At 43.2% G+C, this 22,427-nt stretch overlaps 1 protein-coding gene across 1 annotated transcript in view; it reads left to right on the top strand.

The window, feature by feature from the left end:
• ANXA13 (annexin A13) overlaps nucleotides 1-20,923 on the top strand; it is a 69,313-nt gene extending 48,390 nt beyond the window's left edge. Inside the window, exons 10-11 of the mRNA XM_073632219.1 lie at nucleotides 11,309-11,421; nucleotides 19,706-20,923. Coding sequence (XP_073488320.1) covers nucleotides 11,309-11,421; nucleotides 19,706-19,825 — 233 coding nt within the window. The 3' untranslated portion in view covers nucleotides 19,826-20,923. The remainder of the gene's footprint in view (nucleotides 1-11,308; nucleotides 11,422-19,705) is intronic.
• The last annotated feature ends 1,504 nt before the right edge of the window (nucleotides 20,924-22,427 follow it).

The raw sequence follows: 22,427 nt of genomic DNA, 5'->3' as shown, positions 1-22,427 counted from the left end.
CACCTCTGGACCCCTTTACATTACACAGCCCCCCCCCACACACACACACTTCTGGATCCCTGGAAACCTGCGTTCCATGTGTGTCTCTGGCACCACATAACAATGTTAACCCTAATGACACCATAAATGCAAGTCCCAAATGTAATGCGTTTACCTGCATTAGATCATATGGTACAGTAGTACCATGCAATTCAGTTCCGTCTTATAACTCTTGGTGCGGTCCAGCACAATTTCAGTCTATTCAAATGAATGGGCTGAAATTGTACTGCACCTGGAAAACATGTGAATCGCACAGGAACGCACAGTGTGATCCTGTGTGATTTGTGTGAACCGGCCCTGAGTCCTGGATCCCAGTGCTGGAAAAGTTCCACCACCTGGCTCCACTTACTTGCCTGGCAGGTGTGCACTAGTGTGAGCACCTGGGGCGATTGGCCTGCATCTCTAGCGGGGTGCCCAGGGTCTCCAATGCCATGATTGTCCCCTGTGTAGCAGCCAGCATCTCTTTGAATCAGGGGTGGGGGAGAGGGTACTGCATGTGCTAGGGAGTACTTTGGGAGGAGGGAGGACTTGTGTTTTTTTTGGGGGGGGGGCAGATTTTCCTAAAACGCCCCCTAGCACATGCAGTACCCTCTCCCCCACACCCAAATCATGCAAGTGTCAATTTATATCAGCCCATCAGCCCCCCCATGCAAGCATCATCTATAATGTGTGTGTGTGTAATAATGATAGACCTCAGATGAGCGGCACATGCACAGCAGCGTCTCGCCTCCTCCCCAGCTCCTCCTCCTGTCTGTGTACACAGAAGACATCATAGCAGAGGAGGCGTGGCAGGGGGCGGGTTCATCAGTGTTGCACTGTGTGTATTGCCAGTGAGAAAGGCAGCCGGTGGGGAGCAATTCCGGCTGCCATAAAGAGCTGAACTGAGATCGCGTGAGACAGCAGGTGCGCTCACATTAGCACGCCCCTCTCGGGAAAGTCACTGCTCCAGCAGAATTTAGCATTCTTTCACTGGCAAACGAAGGGTAGCCAATCAAGGAGGTACGGTTGCACCGGCCCTGCTGACACCCCCCTAATGTGTGGCACCCGGGGCGGGCCATGTGTGGCACCCGGGGCGGGCCACCCCCCTCGCCCCACCGTTGGTACGCCACTGAATGGCAGTGTCCATATTTCATGACAAGTTTCTCGTAAATATTAACACTGGATTATACAGGTTCTCTGGCAAATTAAGTGCAGGTAAGGTATGACTAAACTAAATGCCCTAAGAGGAAACAGAGGAAAATCTCCCTAACAGTTACACAGATGGCAATAAAAACTTCATGAAGGGTTTAACCCAGGGGTCAACAACCCCGTAGATCCAGGCCAGGTGACTGGTAGATCGCGGTCTGGGCTTGCTGACCCGCCATTCCAGAGCATCAAACAGAGTGCAATGCAGAGGGACTACTTGTAAAGCTAGTGGTCTCCAGAGGGGTGCCAGCAGCAGGAAAGAAGAGATCCTCAGGTCAGTGTGAAGCAATACACTGGGCATAATAGTATAGGGCTGCTTTCACACTGATGAGCTGCGGTTTACCCACATCGCGGGTGCAGTGCTGTGTACCTGATGCTCTCCTGCGGGTTTGCTGTGCTTAGCCATAGATTTCAATATCCTGTGGGTTTGGTACACTTTCTGGATGCAGGAATTTTGGTGTGCTTTCAGAAAGTGCACCAAGCCTGCAGGATATCATAGAAGTCTATGGCAAAGCACAGCTAACCCAGGAAAGTGGCACTTCACTGCATCCGCGTTGCAGGTAAACCACAGCACATCAATGTGAAAGCAACCTTATAGGGGGCTCAGAACAGTAAGTGTTCATTTAGATTTGCAGTTTGGGGGGTGGTAAAACCCCATAGTTAGGAAGTGTTTTGTCCCCCCCCCAACCGCACCCCCTTTAGCTGCAGTGGGCAGGGGTGTACACAAGTCACAGCCGCAGCAAGAGTTATATCCCCTGTCATGCTTGGTGGGTGAACCATCTGCCAATCATGACCCGTTCAACTGAATGAGGCCGCTCTGCAAGTGCCTGCAACCTTGTGCAGTACAGCAAACAAGGGGTTAAAGCAGGCAGCGTTGTGTTGCCTTCTCACCACCTGTTTTAACCCCTTGGACTCCGCAGAAGCATGCGGTTGCAGGGCGCTTGCAAAGTGACCCATTTATTTAAATGGGTCGCCATTGGCAGATGGTAGCACCCACCAAAAGCAAAAGGGGGTTTAAATCCTACTGCGGCATGTGTACACCTTTGGCTGCTGCCTCAAGGGGTAGGGATTGGGGGTGGTAAAACTACGACTCAACCACAGGGTTTTAAGTTCCCCAGTTTTATGTGTGAACAAGCCCTAAGGGTGTCACTGCCGAATGGAACTGAGGCCTCATTCACAAGTGCAGCAGGCCCTGCTGCTCCTCTGGAAAGTGATCTGACTGTGTTTGACAGGTGGTGAGGAGGCGATATGTTGCTTCTTCTCCACCTGATTTAACCGATTGCCGACCAGCCACCGTCATTATACTGCGGCAGGTCGGCATGATCCCGCGAGCCATCGTAACTATACGTCGGCTCCTTTAAGCGGGATAGCAGGCATGCGCCTGCTTCACTCGGGGGGTGCCGATGCTCGTGGCCGACAGTCACGATGACCGCCGGCCACGAGCGATCGCAAGCACGAGAGGCAGAACAGGGACGTGTATGTGTAAACACAACCCATACCTGTTCTGTTCTGAGAGGAGATGCAGATTGTGAGTTTCTAATAGCTAGGAACCACGATCTGTCATTTCCTCTAGGTCAGTCTCCTCCCTCTACAGTTAGAACATACAGTCAGGGAACACAGTTAACCCCTTGATCGCCCCCTAGTGTTAACCCCTTCCCTGCCAGTGACATTTTTACAGTAATTAGTGCATTTTTATAGCACAGATCGCTGTATAAATGCCAATGTTCCCAAAAATGTATCAAAAGTGTCCGGTAAAAATCGCAGATTGCCGCCATTACTAGTAAAAAAAAAAGTAATAATAAAAATGCTATAAATCTATCCCCTATTTTGTAGAAGCTATAAGTTTTGTGCAAACCAATCAATATTCGCTTTATTTTTTTTTTACCAAAAATATGTAGAAGAATACATATCGGCCTAAACTGAGAAAAAATTAGCTTTTTTTTTAAAAAAAAATGGGGATATTTATTATAGCAAAAAGTACAAAATATTGGGGTTAATTTACTAAAGGCAAAGCCACTTTGCACTACAAGTGCACTGAAATTGCACTTGGAAGTGCATTGGGAAGTGCATTCGCTGTCGATTGCCGTAGATCTGAGGGGAAGCTATGAAATGAGGTGAAGCTCTGCTGATTTTATCATCCAATCATGTGCAGTGCAGTGCACTTGTAGTGCAAAGTGGATTTGCCTTTCGTAAATAACTCCCATTGTGTTTTTTTCAAAATTGTTGCTCCTTTTTTGTTTATAGCGCAAAAAATAAAAACCGCAGAGGTGATCAAATACCACCAAAAAAAAGCTATATTTGTGGGAAATAAAGGACGTAAATTTTGTTTGGGTACAGCGTCGCACGACCGCGTAATTGTCGGTTAAAGCGACGCAGTGCCGAAACGCAAGAAAATGGCCCGGTCGTTCAGCAGCCAAATCTTCCGAGGCTAAAGTGGTTAAACCCATGATTGCCGTGCAATGCATGCGATTGCGACACGGTAGTACGGCAGTTAGAGGTCAAAATCAGGTGTGAGGAGGCGGCACTGTGCCCGGTGATCTTTGACTTCTCCCATCTTGTTCAAGTAGATTTCCATCTCTTTGAGTTTGGTCTTTAACCTTTCCCCGCTCTAAAACAAAATAAAACATTTTGGTTGGAGTTTGGCTTTAGCACTGGATCAGAACAAACACCAAGCATTTAGCGGGCTTGGGTACAAGGAGCAGTGACATGTGAGTTATACACAGATATTACACTTCTCAGGAATTCCTGCCCCCTGCCTGACCCAGAGGCTTCTCTGGAAATTCCCAGAGGAATTCCACTCATGTCTGACTGCAAATAAATGTAATTATCCAGTTACGAGAGAATAAGAAGAATTCATGCTCATGATGACGTGCTTTGGGCTGCAGCAACCACAGCATCAATGGCGTAACAGCGCAAGTAGCAGCCCGCATGGCTGCTGTGTGCCTGGGGGTGGAAGGGGGACATATTATGGGGTTCTTGATGCAAACTAAGTAAAGAAAATCTGTGCATGTGGAAATAACACAAATCCAATATTGTATCCACTTGCCCTTGGAAAATTTACCCCCCCCCTCTTCATGACCAGGGAATTTTCTGCATTACGGCACTGCGTTACTTTAACTGACAATTGCGCGGTCATGGTTAGCACATGATTAGAGCTTGAGGCTCTAATTGCCTTCAAAAAAGGGTGGGCTCAGGGAGCAGAGCGTTGCACCCCGAGCCCACCCACTTGTGTGATAATAGCGAATGGATATTCACTATTGCCATTGTCCATCTCCCATGGGGGGTGGGGGGATGACCACTGCCGTCTGCCTAGTTTGCCACCCCCCCCCCCAAAAAAAAATATTGAGCACCAGCCACCACTGGCTATAAACAAAAAAAGACAATTTTGAGAAAAAAAAAAAACAATATCTTTTACATTCTGCCATAAAACTTATCCAATAAAAAAAATGTAACAATTGAATTTCTTCATAAATTTAGGCCAATATGTACTCTGGCACATATTTTTGGTAAAAAGCCCAATAAGCATTTATTGATTGGTTTATGCGAATGTTATACATGCGTCTACAAACTATGGTATATATACTGGAAATTGTATTTATATATATTTTTTAATAATGTGTATAAATTATAAGCAGCGCTAATAAATAATGAAAAATATAAATTCATAAAACTAAATCCATAAACATACTTAAAGTGCAAACGTGCAAAAGTGATTGTGAAAAAAAACAGCCTGTAAAATAAGAGAAGCCCATCTAACTTTTCATTTTTTATAAAAAGTAGTAAAATATATCTTCACATGACATGTATTCATACAGATAGGAACTCCAGCAAGCTGTTGACTCGTGTAAAGCCGCAAGCGGTGGTAAACCGTACATGATTTTGTCGCCTACAAGCCACTTCAACGCATTTTGTCATCAGTGATGTATTTGGGGGATGGGCTGAACAATTTTTTTTTTTTATACTAGTAATAGCGGCGATGAGCGACTTATAGTGGGACTGCGATATTGCGGCGGCCAATCAGACACTGACAGACACTTTTAACACTTTGCAGGGAGGAACATAGAACCCATCCCTTCCCCCCTGTCAGAACAGAACTCTGCCTTGTTTTTGAGTCTCTGCCGGACGATCGGCAGGTGCCAGTGGACATCGAGTGCCCGGCACCCCCAGATCAGCATCTGCTGTGAATATTCACAGCAGAAGTGGCGGGCCGGCGGCACGCACACGACCCCTGCAGGCAGAAGTCCACATATATTTCCATGATCCGGCACACAGCTGCCACCCTGTAGCAATAAAACTGCTATAGGATGGTCAGCAAGTGGTTAAGGATTGCAGAGGTTGCTGTTAACACTGATCCTGTACCCAGTGTAACATTTCCCAATAATTGCAGCTGACGTCATACGTACAGGATGAGATTTCAGAATTCTTATTGCTAGTCCCCTTTGTAGACTGTACAGTAGGGAGAATCTGTTAAACTGTCTTAATAGTGTGATTTATTGCGCTCATAGATAGCTCATAGTCATCCCAGCCAGCACTTAAACTAACCCTGTATGTCTAATACAATCTTCTCCATGCTGTAAAAATCCCAGGGCGTCTTCTCAGCTAATAACTGACAACACAGCTGTTTTTAGTTCTGCAAAAAATCCACACTTTAAAGGCATTTGTATCAGTCCCCTTTCACAAGGGTGGCCTGATCAGGTCCACCTTTCAGTTTTGCAGCATTGGGGTCCTTGATTTTAACCCTCGTCAGGAGACTATCTGCTTGCATGGGTTTCCTTTAGACATGTGCAGTTCGTTTCGTTCTGAATTGAAATGCGGACAAATTTTCCTTCATTCGGAAATTCGGATCTATCCGAATTTCTGGATTACAATAGTAACGAATGGAAATGAATCCAAAATAACGAATCAAAATTTCGGACAAAATTCAAAGTTTTTAAATCGAATTCGAATAGTTTTCGATTCAAATTCGAATACTTTTGAATCAAATTTGAGTTTCTGAACAGAATAAAATAGAATAGAAAGTAAAGGAATCAAATAGACTAGAATAAAAAATAGAATAGAATGGAATAAAATAGAAAGAACATAACCATCTTCTGAAATTCGAATTTTGAATAGTATATGTTTGAATTTGAATAGAATATAAAAGAATAGAATAGAAAACAATTGAATGGAAAATAATAGAATGGAAGAAACAATAGAAAAGAGCAGAATAAGATAGAAAGAATATAACAATATAACTGTTTTCCAAAATTAAAATTTCGACTAGAATAAATTTGAATAGAATAAAAAAGAATGGAATATACTAGAAAAGAAAAGAACAGAATAGAAAATAAAAAATAGAATAGAAAAAACAATAGAATAGAATAGAAAGAATATAACCATCTTCCAAAATTGGAATTTCGAATGGAATAAATTTGATTTCAAATGGAATATATTTCAAATACAGTAATCAGCATGGATTCATGAAGAATCGTTCTTGCCAAACCAATCTATTAACCTTCTATGAGGAGGTGAGCTGCCATCTAGATAAAGGAAGGCCCGTAGACGTGGTGTATCTGGATTTTGCAAAAGCATTTGACACAGTTCCCCATAAACGTTTACTGTACAAAATAAGGTCCGTTGGCATGGACCATAGGGTGAGTACATGGATTGAAAACTGGCTACAAGGGCGTGTTCAGAGGGTGGTGATAAATGGGGAGTACTCAGAATGGTCAGGGGTGGGTAGTGGGGTTCCCCAGGGTTCTGTGCTGGGACCAATCCTATTTAATTTGTTCATAAACGACCTGGAGGATGGGATAAACAGTTCAATCTCTGTATTTGCAGACGATACTAAGCTAAGCAGGGCAATAACTTCTCCGCAGGATGTGGAAATCTTGCAAAAAGACCTGAACAAATTAATGGGGTGGGCGACTACATGGCAAATGAGGTTCAATGTAGAAAAATGTAAAATAATGCATTTGGGTGGCAAAAATATGAATGCAATCTATACACTGGGGGGAGAACCTCTGGGGGAATCTAGGATGGAAAAGGACCTGGGGGTCCTAGTAGATGATAGGCTCAGCAATGGCATGCAATGCCAAGCTGCTGCTAATAAAGCAAACAGAATATTGGCATGCATTAAAAGGGGGATCAACTGCAGAGATAAAACGATAATTCTCCCGCTCTACAAGACTCTGGTCCGGCCGCACCTGGAGTATGCTGTCCAGTTCTGGGCACCAATCCTCAGGAGGGAAATGGAGCGAGTACAAAGAAGGGCAACAAAGCTAATAAAGGGTCTGGAGGATCTTAGTTATGAGGAAAGGTTGTGAGCGCTGAACTTATTCTCTCTGGAGAAGAGACGCTTGAGAGGGGATATGATTTCAATTTACAAATACCGTACTGGTGACCCCACAATAGGGATAAAACTTTTTCGCAGAAGAGAGTTTAATAAGACTCGTGGCCACTCATTACAATTAGAAGAAAAGAGGTTTAACCTTAAACTACGTAGAGGGTTCTTTACTGTAAGAGCGGCAAGGATGTGGAATTCCCTTCCACAGGCGGTGGTCTCAGCGGGGAGCATTGATAGCTTCAAGAAACTATTAGATAATCACCTGAATGACCGCAATATACAGGGATATGTAATGTAATACTGACACATAATCACACACATAGGTTGGACTTGATGGACTTGTGTCTTTTTTCAACCTCACCTACTATGTAACTATATAAAAAATGCAATTCAAATGGAATTCGAATGATATCCGATTTGAATTTGAAAAATTTGAATTAATTCAAATTCGAATAAACGAATTCTGAAAACGAATGAAACAAATGTATGTACATAACAATTAGAAACAAAACAAATTTTTTTCGTTCTGCACATGCCTAGTTTCCTTCCATGCTTCAAATGCATGCTGGTAGGTTAATTGACTGCGGTCTATATTGGCCCTTGCACAGACTTTCTCAACCTTTTCACCCCAGAGGAAACCTTAAACTAATTTTCAGGTCTCGGGGAACCCCTAGTAAGATTAGTCCATCAGAGCTGATTGGGAAAATGCCCTTTGCATTGGTGGTGGTAAGCGAGAAGAAGTATTTCAGTACAGTATTACAGTATTGGCCAGAATGATATTTTTGCAGTCATACTACTGGCTCTGGTCTTTACTAAATTTATTTGAATATTGTGCTTAAGACAACTCCAGGCTTCCACACTACAAGAATGAATTAAATAAATGACTTGTATAGCGCTGCAAATGCGAACTGAATTGCCTCAAGGCGCTTGGTCCGTCCTGTGTGGTCCAGCTTGTTAGAAGAGGTAGGTCTTGTGTTTTTTCCTGAAGGCCTGATGGTTTTCTTCCATACGGATGTGTTCCATAGCCATGGTCCTTGGACTGCGAATCTTCGTTCTCCCTTCGATTTGTAGCGGGATTTGGGAATGTGGGGGAGGTTTTGGTTGGTTGATCGAAGACTGCAATTAGGTATGTAGCGTTTTATTTTCTTGCATAGGTATTGAGGAGCGTTTCCTTGTAGCCATTTGTGGGTGAGGCAGAGAGTCTTGAATGTGAACCGATCCTTTACAGTTAGCTAATGTAAGGCTCCTTAGGGATGGGGAAATGGATTCCCTGGGTTTTTTTCCTGTTATCAGTCTTGCTGCGGTGTTTTGGATGAGTTGTAGGCGTGCAATCTGGTATTTAGGTAGTCCGGTGTAGAGGGAGTTTGCGTAGTCGAGTCGGGAGTCAATGATAGTTCCAACTACTGCTGCTTTGTCCTCTTTTGGAATGAACGGGAGGAGTCTGCGTAGCAGGCGAAGAAGATGGTGAGATCCGCAGACTACTGATCCAATTTGTGCATCCATTGACATTTCTGAGTCAAAAATGACTCCAAGACTTTTGGCTTTGGTGCTTGGGGCGGTGGTCTGTCCACAGACGGTGGGCGGTGTCCAAGGGTTCACTGTTTACCACTACACCTAATCAGATTACAGTTAACGAGCTCCTACGTACCAGTGAAGAACATCAGATCTGGAATGTGGACTTTATTGCTATTACCGATAAAAGGACCCCTCCTTATATTATCATTCTTAAAACTGCTCTCCCTCCTTATGATAGCAGTATAGGCTGGCCAGATTCCATCTCTCTCAGAGTGTCAATACAGTCAGTTAGCTGTAACATCCTTTTGGGAGGTAACCCTATTTCTCAAGGAAGTGTTTATACAATATTGTCTTTATTAATATTGTCTTGTGCTTTTTTGGAGGAATTATTTTGCTGAGTTGGCGCTGTTACCAAAACTCAGCAGATCTATTACTTCCCCATGCCTTTTTGTAATAACCTTCTTCTTTATTGGTTCCAGTAAAATATTCTTAGAACCTAGATACGCAAAGTGTCTGATTTAATACTCTACAGCATACAAGGATGTCCGAACCCAGAGTGTCAGCTGGGTTGGAATGTTCACTAGGTCAGCGCCATGCAGATGAGCAGGTATTTCTAAGCAGTCTTCTAGGGGGCCTTGCTACACCTGGATGAGATTGGCTGCCCTAGTCAGGGCCGGTTCTACCACTAGGCAAACTAGGCAAATGCCCAGGGCGCCCGGCCACTGGTGTTCCTACCCTCTTCTCTCTGCAGCAAGCAACTAAGTCTCAGCATCAGCAGGCAGCTGCTGCTCCATTCGCACATAGTGTCAGAGGTGCAGCAGAGGACTGTGTCTGGGTCCCGACTGAATGGAAGCAAGCAAACATTAATTGATGGGGCACTGGTAAGCTGCATTGATGGGCGCTGGTGAGGCTGCATTTGATGGGCACTGGTGAGGCTGCATTGATGGGCGCTGGTAGGCTGCATTGATGGGCGCTTGTGAGGCTACATTGATGGGCGCTTGTGAGGCTGCATTGATGGGCGCTGGTAGGCTGCATTGATGGGTGCTTGCGAGGCTGCATTGATGGGTGCTTGTGAGACTGCATTGATGGGCGCTGGTAGGCTGCATTGATGTGCGCTTGTGAGGCTACATTGATGGGCGCTTGTGAGGCTGCATTGATGGGCACTGGTAGGCTGCACTGATGGGCGCTTGTGAGGCTGCATTGATGGGTGCTTGTGAGGCTGCATTTGATGGGTGCTGGTGAGGCTGCATTGATGGGCGCTGGTAGGCTGCATTGATGGGCGCTTGTGAGGCTGCATTGATGGGTGCTTGTGAGGCTGCATTTGATGGACGCTGGTAGGCTGCATTGATGGGTGCTGGTAGGCTGCATTGATGGGCGCTTGTGAGGCTGCATTGATGGGCGCTGGTAGGCTGCATTGATGTGCGCTTGTGAGGCTGCATTGATGGGCGCTGGTGGGGCTGCATTTGATGGGCGCTGGTCAGTTGCATTTGATGGGTGCTTCATTAAAAAGGTGGGGTATACATGGGCAAGGCAAAGGGGGTGGAGTCAGGGGCGGGGCCAAGGGGGGCAGCGAAATTAGGTTTAGCCTAGGGTGTCAAAAATCCTTGCATCAGCCCTGGCCCTAGTGTATGTGAGACAGGGACATTGGATTGTAAATATCTGACTGCTAAGTGGGAGAGTCTGCCTTCCCTCTAACCACCTGATTAACCTCAGTGCTGCAGCTCTGGCATCCCTTTACCCTTAAGACTTAATTGACACGGGCAGCAAAAGGGCAAAAACATGTTCATTTGCGTTGTTACCAACCCCTGAAAACCCTCAGCTCAGGTTTTTTCACACTGCTGTGTTCACAATACTTTGTTCTGCATTGTGGTAAATTTAACTCAGCATGTCATGCTTGGAAGTGGTGCCGCTTGCCACATGAGCCAATTGAAATCAGTGAGACCATGCCATAACCATGTGCCAACTGCAGGTGTTGGAATGCAAAATCTCCCTTGATATTGGCAAAAAACAGGAATTCAGGAGGTGGCAGTATTGCCTGCAAACCACCACTTAATCACCTCTGAAAAGTGACCCACCACAGATCGCTTTTTCAATGGGGCAGTAAACTCGCCATCTGTGTGAATGAGGCCTACGGATACATTTGTTGCTTGCAGTGTGAAGAACTCTTTATAACCTTGACAAACTAGACATCTTTTTGTATACTGATGTGTTAATAAGCAAGCTATGTATGTTTTCTCTTTGCAGTACAATGCACTAAGGATTGTCAAGCCTACTTTGCCAAGAAACTTTACAAAGCCATGAAGGGGGCCGGGACAGATGAGGACGCACTAATCCGAATTGTGGTCACCAGGGCAGAGGTAAGTGTCCATACATTATGTGCACATATGTAAGCGATCCCACATGCCTTTCATAGTATTTATAACAGTGACAAAATTCATAAAGCAACAAGATGCAACAAATCTTCACAATATTGACCAAATTGTCAACTTTGAGGCCATACAGATTACTCATTTTCCTTGTAAGGGAACAGATTTTTTGAATACTTAGATGTGCGTTTATGAAACTGCGATCGGGCCTGCCTTTACACATCATGGCCCTTTACCACATACAAAGCTCTCAAAGGGAGCCCATTTATTAACATTTGCACTTCTCTGGTTGAGAAGAGAAGGGAATCGAATATACAGTGCCTTGAAAAAGTATTCATACCCCTTGAAATTTTCCATATTTTTCCATGTTACAACCAAAAATGTAAATGTATTTTATTGGGATTTTATGTGATAGACCAACACAAAGTGGCATATAGTTGTGAAGTGGAAGGAAAATGATAAATGGTTTACAAATTTTTTACAAATAAATATGTGAAAAGTGTGGCGTGCATTTGTATTCAGCCCCCTTTACTCTGATACCCCCAACTAAAATCTAGTGGAACCAATTGCCTTCAGAAGTCACCTAATTAGTAAATAGAGTCCACTTGTGTGTAATTTAACCTCAGTATAAATGCAGCTGTTCTGTGAAGCCCTCAAAGGTTTGTTAGAGAACCTTAGTGAACAAACAGCATCATGGAGACCAAGGAACACACCAGACAGGTCAGGGATAAAGTTGTGGAGAAGTGTAAAGCAGGGTTAGGTTATAAAAAAAAAAAAAAGCTTTGAACATCTCACAGAGCACTGTTCAATCCATCATCTGACAATGGAAAGATCATGGCACAACTGCAAACCTACCAAGACATGGGCGTCCACCTAAACTGACAGGCCAGGCAAGGAGAGCATTCATCAGAGAAGCAGCCAAGAGGCCCATGGTAACTCTGGAGGAGCTGCAGAGATCCACAGCTCAGGTGGGAGAATCTGTCCACAGGACAACTATTAGTCGTGCACTCCACAAATCTGACCTTTATGGAAGAGTGGCAAGAAGAAAGCCATTGTTGAAAGAAAGCCATAAGAAGTCCCTTTTGCAGTTTGTGAGAAGCCATGTGGGGGACACAGCAAACATATGGAAGAAGGTGCTCTGGTTAGCTGAGATCAAAATTGAACTATTTGGCCTAAAAGAAAAACACCACATGTGGCGGGAAAGGAACACTGCACATCACCCTGAACAAACCACCCCCACCGTGAAACATGGTGGTGGCAGCATCATGTTGTGGGGATGCTTTTCTTCAGCAGGGAAAAGGAAGCTGGTCAGAGTTGAAGGGAAGATGGATGGAGCCAAATACAGAGCAATCTTAGAAGAAAACCTGTTAGAGTCTGCAAAAGACTTGACACTGGGGCGAAGGTTCACCTTCCAGCAGGACAAGGACCCAAAACATACAGCCAGAGCTACAATGGAATGGTTTAGATCAAAGCATATTCATGTGTTAGAATGCCCCAGTCAAAGTCCAGACCTAAATCCATGAGAATCTGTGGCAAGACTTGAAAATTGCTGTTCACAGACGCTCTCCATCCAATCTGACAGAGCTTGAGCTATTTTGCAGAGAAGAATGGGGCAAAAATGTCACTCTCTAGATGTGCAAAGCTGGTAGAGACATCCCCAAAAGGACTTGCAGCTGTAATTGCAGCACAAATGCACACCACACTTTTCACAAATTTATTTGTAAAAAAAATTGAAAACCATTTTTAATTTTACTTCAAATTCACAATTATGTGTCACTTTTGTTGCTCTATCACATAAAATCCCAATAAAATACATTTACGTTTTTGGTTGTAACGTGGCAAAACGTAGAAAATTTCAAGGGGTATGAATACTTTTTCAAGGCACTGTATAATGAATGTCCGTGTTGTGCAGTGTAAATAAGATTTGAGCTCATAATCTTCTGAGAAATGTGAAATGTAAAAATCGATAAAATAACATTTAAAAGTAAAATTAGACAATAAATAATTGTGTTTTTTTATATACATATAGACATTCCTGTGACACTTGAATACCGAGTTTATTTGTATTGCCAGAAATGCAATCCTACGAGAGGATATGTTTATAGAATTCTTTAGTGTCTTACGCTATTTCTTGAGAGAACACAAGAGGGCACCAGGAGTACAGTCCTACACAGATTATGACTATCACTAAGTTTGTATTTGCGTAGGATTTTTAAGGGGCTCCAGCTGCAAATAAATGAGGCAAAGGGGCTAGGTGAAGGACATCAATCAGAGTAACCTTTTCTGAAGTTTGAAACCAAAAGTTGATCAGCCCAGCTGGAATGTAAAAACAATATTCTATTATCCAATTAAAAAAATGCAAGATAGTTTAAAATAAATGCTTCTTTGAAGAACATATTGTTTTTCGATATCCAGAAGACCATGTTTTTTGAATACCCAGAAGATGGTGTTTTTTGGATAACTAAAAGATCATGTTTTTAGTATATCAGAGAGAGGAATGTGGTTTTTAAATATCCAGAGGTCTGTGCTTTTTGCATATTCAGAAGTCTTGTTTTCAAGATATCCAGATATGCAAAGGAGCGTGTTTTCTGGATATCCAGGCGATCATATTTTCTTTGATATCCAGAGAAACTGAAAATTGTATCAAATACTTACCGTAATTTTCCTTTCCTGACGGCACACCATGGCAGCATACTAGTGATAGAGCTCCGCCTCTTGACCACTCCCTCAGGACAAGTGAATAGCATAAAAAAAAGAACTAGTTAGCCGCCCCCCCCCCATTCTGTGTAACAAGCTACATACCAAAACGTACAGGGTGGGCCTGTATGCTGCCATGGTTTGGCGTCAGGGGATGACCATGATACCTCAGTACAGATGGACACCATAGATGCTCTCGAATGTACTGCCTATGAGGCTGCAACCGCTTTGGTAAAGTGCGGCGCGGCCGCTGACGCAGGCTCACTACCCCTTGTCCTATATGCACAACCAAGCCTGCTAGAGTCCCGGCAGTAACCTCTTTTCCTTGATGATTTTCAACTAGAATGACAAAAGGTTTAGTAGCCAACCTGAAAGGACAGGTACTTCTTTAAAGTTCTGAAAATGACCAGTTTGTGTGACTTTCCTGTGTGATGTTCTGGAAAGTTAGGCAATGTCCAGATGTTTGTTAAATAGAGGGCTGTTGCTACTTTACAACTCTACTACTTCTGGAAAGAAAACAATTTTTTTTTTTTTGAAGCTCCAAGAGCTTGAATCTCAGACAACATTCTGCTTAAAGATTTTGCAATAGATACTGCCTTGTAGGTAATAGCCCGAACCGAACACTGCTCTGTTGGAACAAATGGTTGAACTGACATGAGATGCAGCAACACCAATAGATCTCTTTTCCTTGGTGACCGAATCCTCACGACTGCCTTCAAAAGTTGTGCAAAATGAAGGGTTCTTGGCCCATTTAAATTTGTTATTGCCGATATAGCCGACACTTGCAAGCTCAAAGAGGATAGGCTAAGGCTCATGTCCAATATGGCCTAGAGGAAGTATAGAACAGCTGTCACTGGAGGGGCAGTAGGATCAATGTCTCGCTCTACAGAGAAAACGCAAACTTGTTCCAGTTTTAGGCATAGATGTTGTAAGTAGAGTGCCTTCTCACACACAACAAGGTAAAGATCGCACTGGAGCGAATCTGGAGCAACCTGAGTTGCCCAGCCTCCCCTTTTAGCGCCCCTGCTTGAAGCCCCAGTCTGCGAATGTTGTGGAGGGGAAATGTCTTCTGTACCCTGAAATGAATGGCCAGGGAAAATCTAGGGCTTCCTGGCCAATAGGGAGGATTGGCTACGACAACCATGTTCTCCCTTGACAGACTCAAGAAGAAGCTCATTATGAGAGATGTTGGGGGAAAAATATATAGGCTAGATTGCAGCCCCAAGGAGAGACCAAAGCATCTGCCCCCTGCACCTTGGGGTGCGGAAACAAGGTCAGACATACCCAAAGTTTGTGATTATTGTGGGAAGCGAAGAGGTCTGTCTGTGGTAGGCCTCACCTGTGGACCAGCTCAGAGAAGACCTGGGACGTAGACCCACTCATTGTGATCTAGGAAGCTTGCACGATAGTTGGTCTGCCTGTGTGTTCAAATATCCCCTGGGTGGTAAGCTGCTTCCGGAATTTGCTGGTGATCTTTCATCCCAGACGTTATGGGTTTCACCTCTCTCAATAGCATATTGATGCGAGTTCCTCCCTGGAGCTGAATATAGGCAACTGCTGCCCTGTTGATCAACTGCGAGGAGACTGGTCTTCCCTTGATTCTGTGTAGCAAGGCCAAAGTGCTAAAAGGGCTGTTTGAACTTCCAGCGCAATCGAGACTACCCTCCTTGGCATGCAGACATGATTCGTGATTCGTAACAATTATCCAGTCTAACGGTTCTAACAGGCCGTGACTTCCTCAAGGTCTTTCTATCACCGTGGACCGCTACTCATACTGAGTAACACTGTTATTAACTGTGCTAGATCCTGTTTCCTCTCTTGCACTAAGAATCCTAGTTGAAACTTGCGCAGGTGCCCATGCGCCCAAGGAATCATTGATATGCATGACGAAATTGTGCCCAGATGACTGAAGTACTGAGAAGCCATCAGAAGAAGAATGACGCCCAGGAAGTGGCGAACCTGTTCCTGAGTGAAGCTGACATGGCACTAAGTCCCTTGTAAACATTCTCAGAGATATTAATAAGCCAAAAGGTAGGCTGCCAAAATAGAGATGCATCTAACCGATCGCCAAACCTACTTATTTTGGAAGGAAAAAATTTGGAATGTGAGGATAGGCATCCTGACGACTCAGCAGTAGCATCCAGCCGTCTGGTTGTACTGTTTGCATGGACTCTATCTTAAAGATCTCTAAGAGGGCCAAAAAAGTTCAACCTCTCCTGATCTGCAACTGGACGCTAGCCACCGTCCCCTGCGAACTACAAACAGGATCGGGTAGAAAACATGCAATCTTTCCTGTGAATGGGACCGGGACGAGGACCCTCTGAGTCTGAAGTGTCTGTAAGTATTGTAGCAGCCCACCCACTTTTGCGGTGGATTTGGCAGCTCCGTGGGAGAAAAATGGTCTGGAGGAGAAGCAGTGATCCTATATCCGGTCTCTGACAGGGATAAAACTTGTAAAGACAATCAAATGAGAAACTCTCTCCGGCCATCCCTCTGATTAAATTTCTTCCATAAACGGAGAAGGGATTGCCATTTTGAAGAAAGGGTAAATATGAGTTTGTCTCATTACCCATGTAATGGCCTGCATGGCCACCTGCATACACTGTCCCACAAAGGAAAAAAACTGAAACCAAGCAGCTCCGGATCTTCCTCTGATGAAGAGGCTACTATTATCTGCAGGCTGCCCACTCGCCAGAACTGAGTGGTTGAGCGCCACATGCCAAGGTGCCAGGTTGCTCTTCTGGTAGTAACTAGGAGGGGGCTGCCTGGCCGCGATAATTGAAGTGAGTTCAAAATAGAATCTTGCACTATAAAAAATAAAGACATTTGGTGTTACCTGTTAACTGCAAACTCCTCTGGGCAGTCTTTACTCATTAACCTATTGGGTACAGGTGCTGAGCCACAGGCCCTGCAGGTCTCTTGCTGGGACGCTGGCGTTTCTCAGGGGAAGAGGCGATAAGACATCTTCCTTGGTACTTTTTGCCTTGAGTGGGTGCAGCATCTAGGGCTACGCTTTTCCGAAGACTGTCCACCTTTCCCTGGCTCTTGATCTTTGAGAGCATGAGCATGCGGGGCTGAAAAAACTCAAAGCAATCCGCATAAGGAGGCACTCTTCCTGCAAACTTACCAATACGGTGGTCCTGTACCTTTGAATTTGAGGGTCTTTTTGCATAAGCGGTGACTGACTCATGCCTTGAGGACAAATAGGACAGCCAGCTGAAATGAGGATAGCCAGAAAGGAAAATAGCACTAGAAAGAGAAGGGAATTTGATGTGAAAGAGAGAGGAGAAATAAAATATGCCTTCATAAAAAAATGAAAATAAAAAAATACTTTTTTTTTAAACCAGAAATAAATTCATATATACACACACTTCTCTCTTTTTTTCTTAAACCAAAAGAAATAAATAAATTAATATAAATGCATTTCGCTTTTTTTTTTTTTTTTTTGTGTCCTACCTGTTAAAAAGCAGTAGGGGCGCCAAGAGAACTCTTGCTGGCAAGAGGGAGCTTTTGCCCATAAGCAAGATGGCGGTCGGAATTCCCAATGGCCGGCACAGCCTGATGATGTCATCAAGGGTGCCCTGGCCAAAGAAAAACAGCACTGGGCAGCCTTTCTTTCCCTATAGGGAGGACTGGGACACCCCAGGCAGTGCAGTCTAGATCCCCACATGGGCAAACAAGAGGGGAGCAGAACACTAACAAAAATGGAGACATGGGAGGCACTCAAAAGAGAAATAGGCCAAGGTAAGGGAGAACACATATGAGGAGACAGAAAGAATAAAAGGGATAGGCAGCCCTGTATGGTGCAAGGAACCAAAAAAAAAGGAAAAGGAATGAACTAGCTGCCCCCCCAAGCCTCAGTCCACAGACACTTACATGATGGCAGATTTCATTCCTAATGAGCAAACACTGCAGGGCCCCACCAAGACCCACAGAAGGGGTTCCCAGGCTATTAGCATATTTAGCAGCCTGAGCGCTGGGACTTCGCACTGGGAGAGGCTAAACCCAGATGGCTACTGCACTGAGGCAGAGGTGGGGATATAGAACTGCTTACCCTTCACTGGTGCGTGGCGATATGAGGAAAAAAAGAAGAATGGGGGGGTGGTTAGCTAGTCCTTTTTCATGCTATTCACTGGTCCTGAAGGAGTAGTCAAGAGGCAGAGCTCTATCACTAGTATGCTGCCATGTTGGCGTTTTGGTGTTTTTTTGGATATCCAATAGATTGTGTTTTTAGTATATCAGAGGAGCATTCTTTTTGAATATTCAGAGGACTGTGTTGTTTGGATATCCAGAGGATGCAGAGGAACGTGTTTTCTAGATATCCAGGGGATCGTGTTTTTTTGGATATCCAGAGGAACGTGTATTTGGATATCAATGGGACTGAGTTTTTTTTTAAATATAGAGGACAGTGTTTTTAGGATATCCAGGGGAGAGTGTTTTTAGGATATCCAGAAGAGTGAGATTTTTGGATATTCAGAGGACCATATTTTTTGGGGGATATCCAGAGGACTGTGTTTTTTGGATAGCCAAAAGAGTTTGTTTATTGGTTATCCAAAATAGCATGTTTTTTGGATATTCAGAGGAGCGTCTTTTTGCATATCCGGAGAAGTGTGTTTTATGGACATGCTTCGAATAGTTTTTAATGGATTCAAATAAAGGATTTTGTTTTATATTTGAGCAACTTGTGGTTTCATTCTTGACAACATGGAGGAGCACACAGATCGTGCATCCTGGTTCTGTTGCCAATAAAGGCATATGAAGCTGGTTTGGACATCTAACTATTTCTTTAATATGCTTATATTTTCAGCCCTTTTAAGTTAACTTCCAGCTACAGAATAGGAGATTATGAAAGAAATACTTTTAAAAAAAAATTATGTCAGAGTATAGCTCTGCTTTAGATTTGTATCTAAGAGATTTTTTTTTAGTTTTTCAGTAACTCTTATTAAAAAAAAAAGAAAAGAAAAGGACAGTAAAGTAAAACAGTAGTCTTTTATTTATAGTATATTACCTTATTGTAACTAATCTTCCTGTCTGGAAAGTTTTTACAATGAATGTGGCCCACTCTCACTCAATGAGAGCAATACCCTTTGGAGTTTGTATGGTAGTTGAACACTTTGAATCGTCCCTTTGGCGTTTGTATGGTAGTTGAACACTTTGAATCATCTTCCAGTTTCAAGCAAAAGAAAACCTGAGATGGAAATCAATATAAAGTTAAAAGGAATTTTTTATTTCCCTTCTGGTTTCAATCATTGGGTTACTAGAACACTAGACAACAGTTGAAACCATGGGTTCCTAATTGTTATCATTGAAATCTAATAGAAAAGCTTTGACGCCAACAAATTTGCCAACTTGCTAGTCCATGGATCAGGCCTGACCTGGCTGAAAATGATAGACTAAAGGTACATTGTAAAATATCCAATAGACATAAGACAACAACTTTGCCATAGGATGCTTTATTTGAGGACAAACACACATCAAAGATTTCTACAGAGTGTTGATTTGTGGAAACAATTGCACTATCCTTTCTTCAAGTTCTAGCAATCTCTAGTTCTTACAAGAATTATTTTATTCCCTTCAGATTGATCTTGAAACCATCAAACAAAAATACCTTGAGTTGTACAAGAAGAGCTTGGCAGATGCTATTAAATCAGACACATCTGGAGATTTCGGCAAACTACTGATAGCTCTGCTGCATTAAAGAGAAACCAGAAGCTGTCAAATTTGTTCCTTCAGACTACGGAGATGGTACATGTTCATGATATGTGTTGATAGGCCCCATTACCATTATACATGTTTATGATATGTGTTGATAGAACCCATGGTACATGGTAATCAGTGTTGCCAACCTACCAGTTTGAAATTTACTGATACACACCCACAATTTACTGGCACAGCAAAGTTTTTACTGGCATTTACAAAAGTTACAAAAATACAAGGGTATTTTCAGTATTTAGGCTACAAATAAGTACAATATGCAATTAGCAATGTGATTTAAGTAGATATTCAGGCAAAAAGCATATTTCTTATTTTATTCTCAATATAGTAAGTAAGTGGCTCAGGGACAGGACTCAGGGACAGGAAATTAGAATGGGCGACACACACACATGAAATGGACTCACAGTGACACTGACAGCAGTGTGCAGAAGCATAGATCACCGACACATCCCATCCTGAGTCACAGTGACAGTCTCTTTCCATGCCAGGTGGTCCTCTCAGTCCCCTCCAGTCCAAAAAGCACTGACAGTCCCACTCCAGGCTTGCCTTGCTCCCGTCCCACAGACCCGCACATGAGGCTCTGGCCACTCCACTCGGCTCCCCTGCACCATGACATCACACAACATGCTCAGGCACCATCTCCGCCAGACCCCCCCGCCGGTACCCCCTGAACACACTGTAGCAGGCACTTGGATGGTCCTGTCTAGCTCCGGACTCAAGCTGCACATGCCCATTTCCGAGCCAAACATCACAGCCATATTTTTTACTGGCAACCTTTTCCTCTTACTGGCATTTACTGGCAGGAGAAAAGTGCCTGTTTTTTACTGGCTGCCAGTAAAAATACTGACAGTTGGCAACACTGATGGTAATGATATGTGTTGATAGAACCCTTGGTACATGTTTATGATATGTGTTGATAGCACCCTTGGTACATGTTTATTATATGTGTTGGAAGAACCCATGGTGCATGTTCATGATAAGTGTTGATAGAACCTATGTTTACTACAAACCTTTTACTCGATGCTAAAACTGGAACATTTAACTACTATATTTTAGAACCAAATAAAGGTTTTGAACAATTTTGGTGCTGTTTTTTATTATAGTTTATCATTTTGCTTTTAAATATAAAAATAAGGCAGCATATAACCAGCTGTGGATCTTTTGTATAGAAGGAACTTTGGGTGTACCTTGTATGCCGTGGTCTACTTCCCTCACTGCAGTCAATATACCTGGCTCAATCACCAGAACAGCGGGGTCCTGTTCACTGTTACAGCAGCACAAACAGTGGTTCGTGTGCAAACAATATTTTTAGGCTTAATTACAACAAAAAATGTCTGCCCTTTGTTATATTTTAAGTATTAGCATTAAGGTTAGGAGAAAGAATTAAAGTTAGAGCAGCTTTAGAACTTGACCTGGAAAAAGTATATAGGTTACACCAGGCATGCTCAACCCCTGGCCTATGGGCCACATGTGGCTCGTAGAGCTGTCTGATGTGGCCCACAACCTCAAACCTATGGCAATCCGCACAATCTCCTTCGGGTACACGCCTCTCTACTGAATGATTGTAAGTCCTCCATAATCCTGGCAGCTGTCATACACAAGCCGCTATTGTGGCCAGACCCTCGCTCTTCTCTTTCTTTCCTAAAACCCAAACACGGGTAGAGGAGCCTTTAGTCTAGTGATATACATCTAGTGTCATCCATACAGGGGTTCTGAAGGTAGATTCTCAAAGTCGTGTGATGAGTTGGTGTCATTCTGGGAGCATGTGACTGAATTATGTGTCATTTTATTTTTGCTCATTAAAGAAATGTATTGCACTACTGGGGCATGCGCTTCCCTGGTCTGTTGTTTTTTAGTTTGTCCACAGTCCTTGTTTTGGCAATTCAAGGGAAGGCTGCAAAGACCCTGATATAGTGAGGGCTGCAAAACTGGTTTTGAGCTTTTTTGGCTGGTCACACCTGAGTGTGAAAGTGGGATTAATGGTGATCTGGTTAATAAAAAAGTTAGATTTTTGTGATTGTAATTAAACACTGGGTAAACATCCAATGGATATTGTACCAAAACATAGAAAAAACAGGCACTTTTGAGGTGCTAATTACCACACATCTGTTTAAAATTCAACAATTCATTTTATTAATTTTGGTTAAAAGGTTTTGCTTTAAAATCAATCATAAATTGATTTCATTCCATAATAACAGACTGAGTTTACATATTCCATGCTACAGCAGATGCAATAATCTCAACATGTTTCAACAAGTTTACGGCTTCTTCAGGAGTGTTTATAGCAAACTGGGCTGTATAGCAAGCAGTCTATAGGGAAATATATACAAAGTAAAAATTCATACATAACAATATAGTAGTAACATATAGCATCATTTTTACATACACGTCTTTATTGCACATATAGCATAATGATGACTGCACGTTTAACTCTGCCACAAGTACCTACCTATTAGATTCATATTAGAAAGGAGTGTCGTCTGTATTTATATCAGAATCTGCTGATGAGTACAGGAATTGGTCCCACAGGATATGATGATCCTGATTGTTGTTAAAAAACTTCATTATGCTTTGCAAAATCGAAA

The sequence above is a fragment of the Aquarana catesbeiana genome, linkage group LG05 (assembly GCF_042186555.1).
Source record: "Aquarana catesbeiana isolate 2022-GZ linkage group LG05, ASM4218655v1, whole genome shotgun sequence".
Classification (NCBI taxonomy): Eukaryota; Metazoa; Chordata; class Amphibia; order Anura; family Ranidae; genus Aquarana; species Aquarana catesbeiana.
The sequence above is the reverse complement of the archived record's forward strand: the minus strand, read 5'-3'. Positions and strand labels throughout refer to the sequence as shown.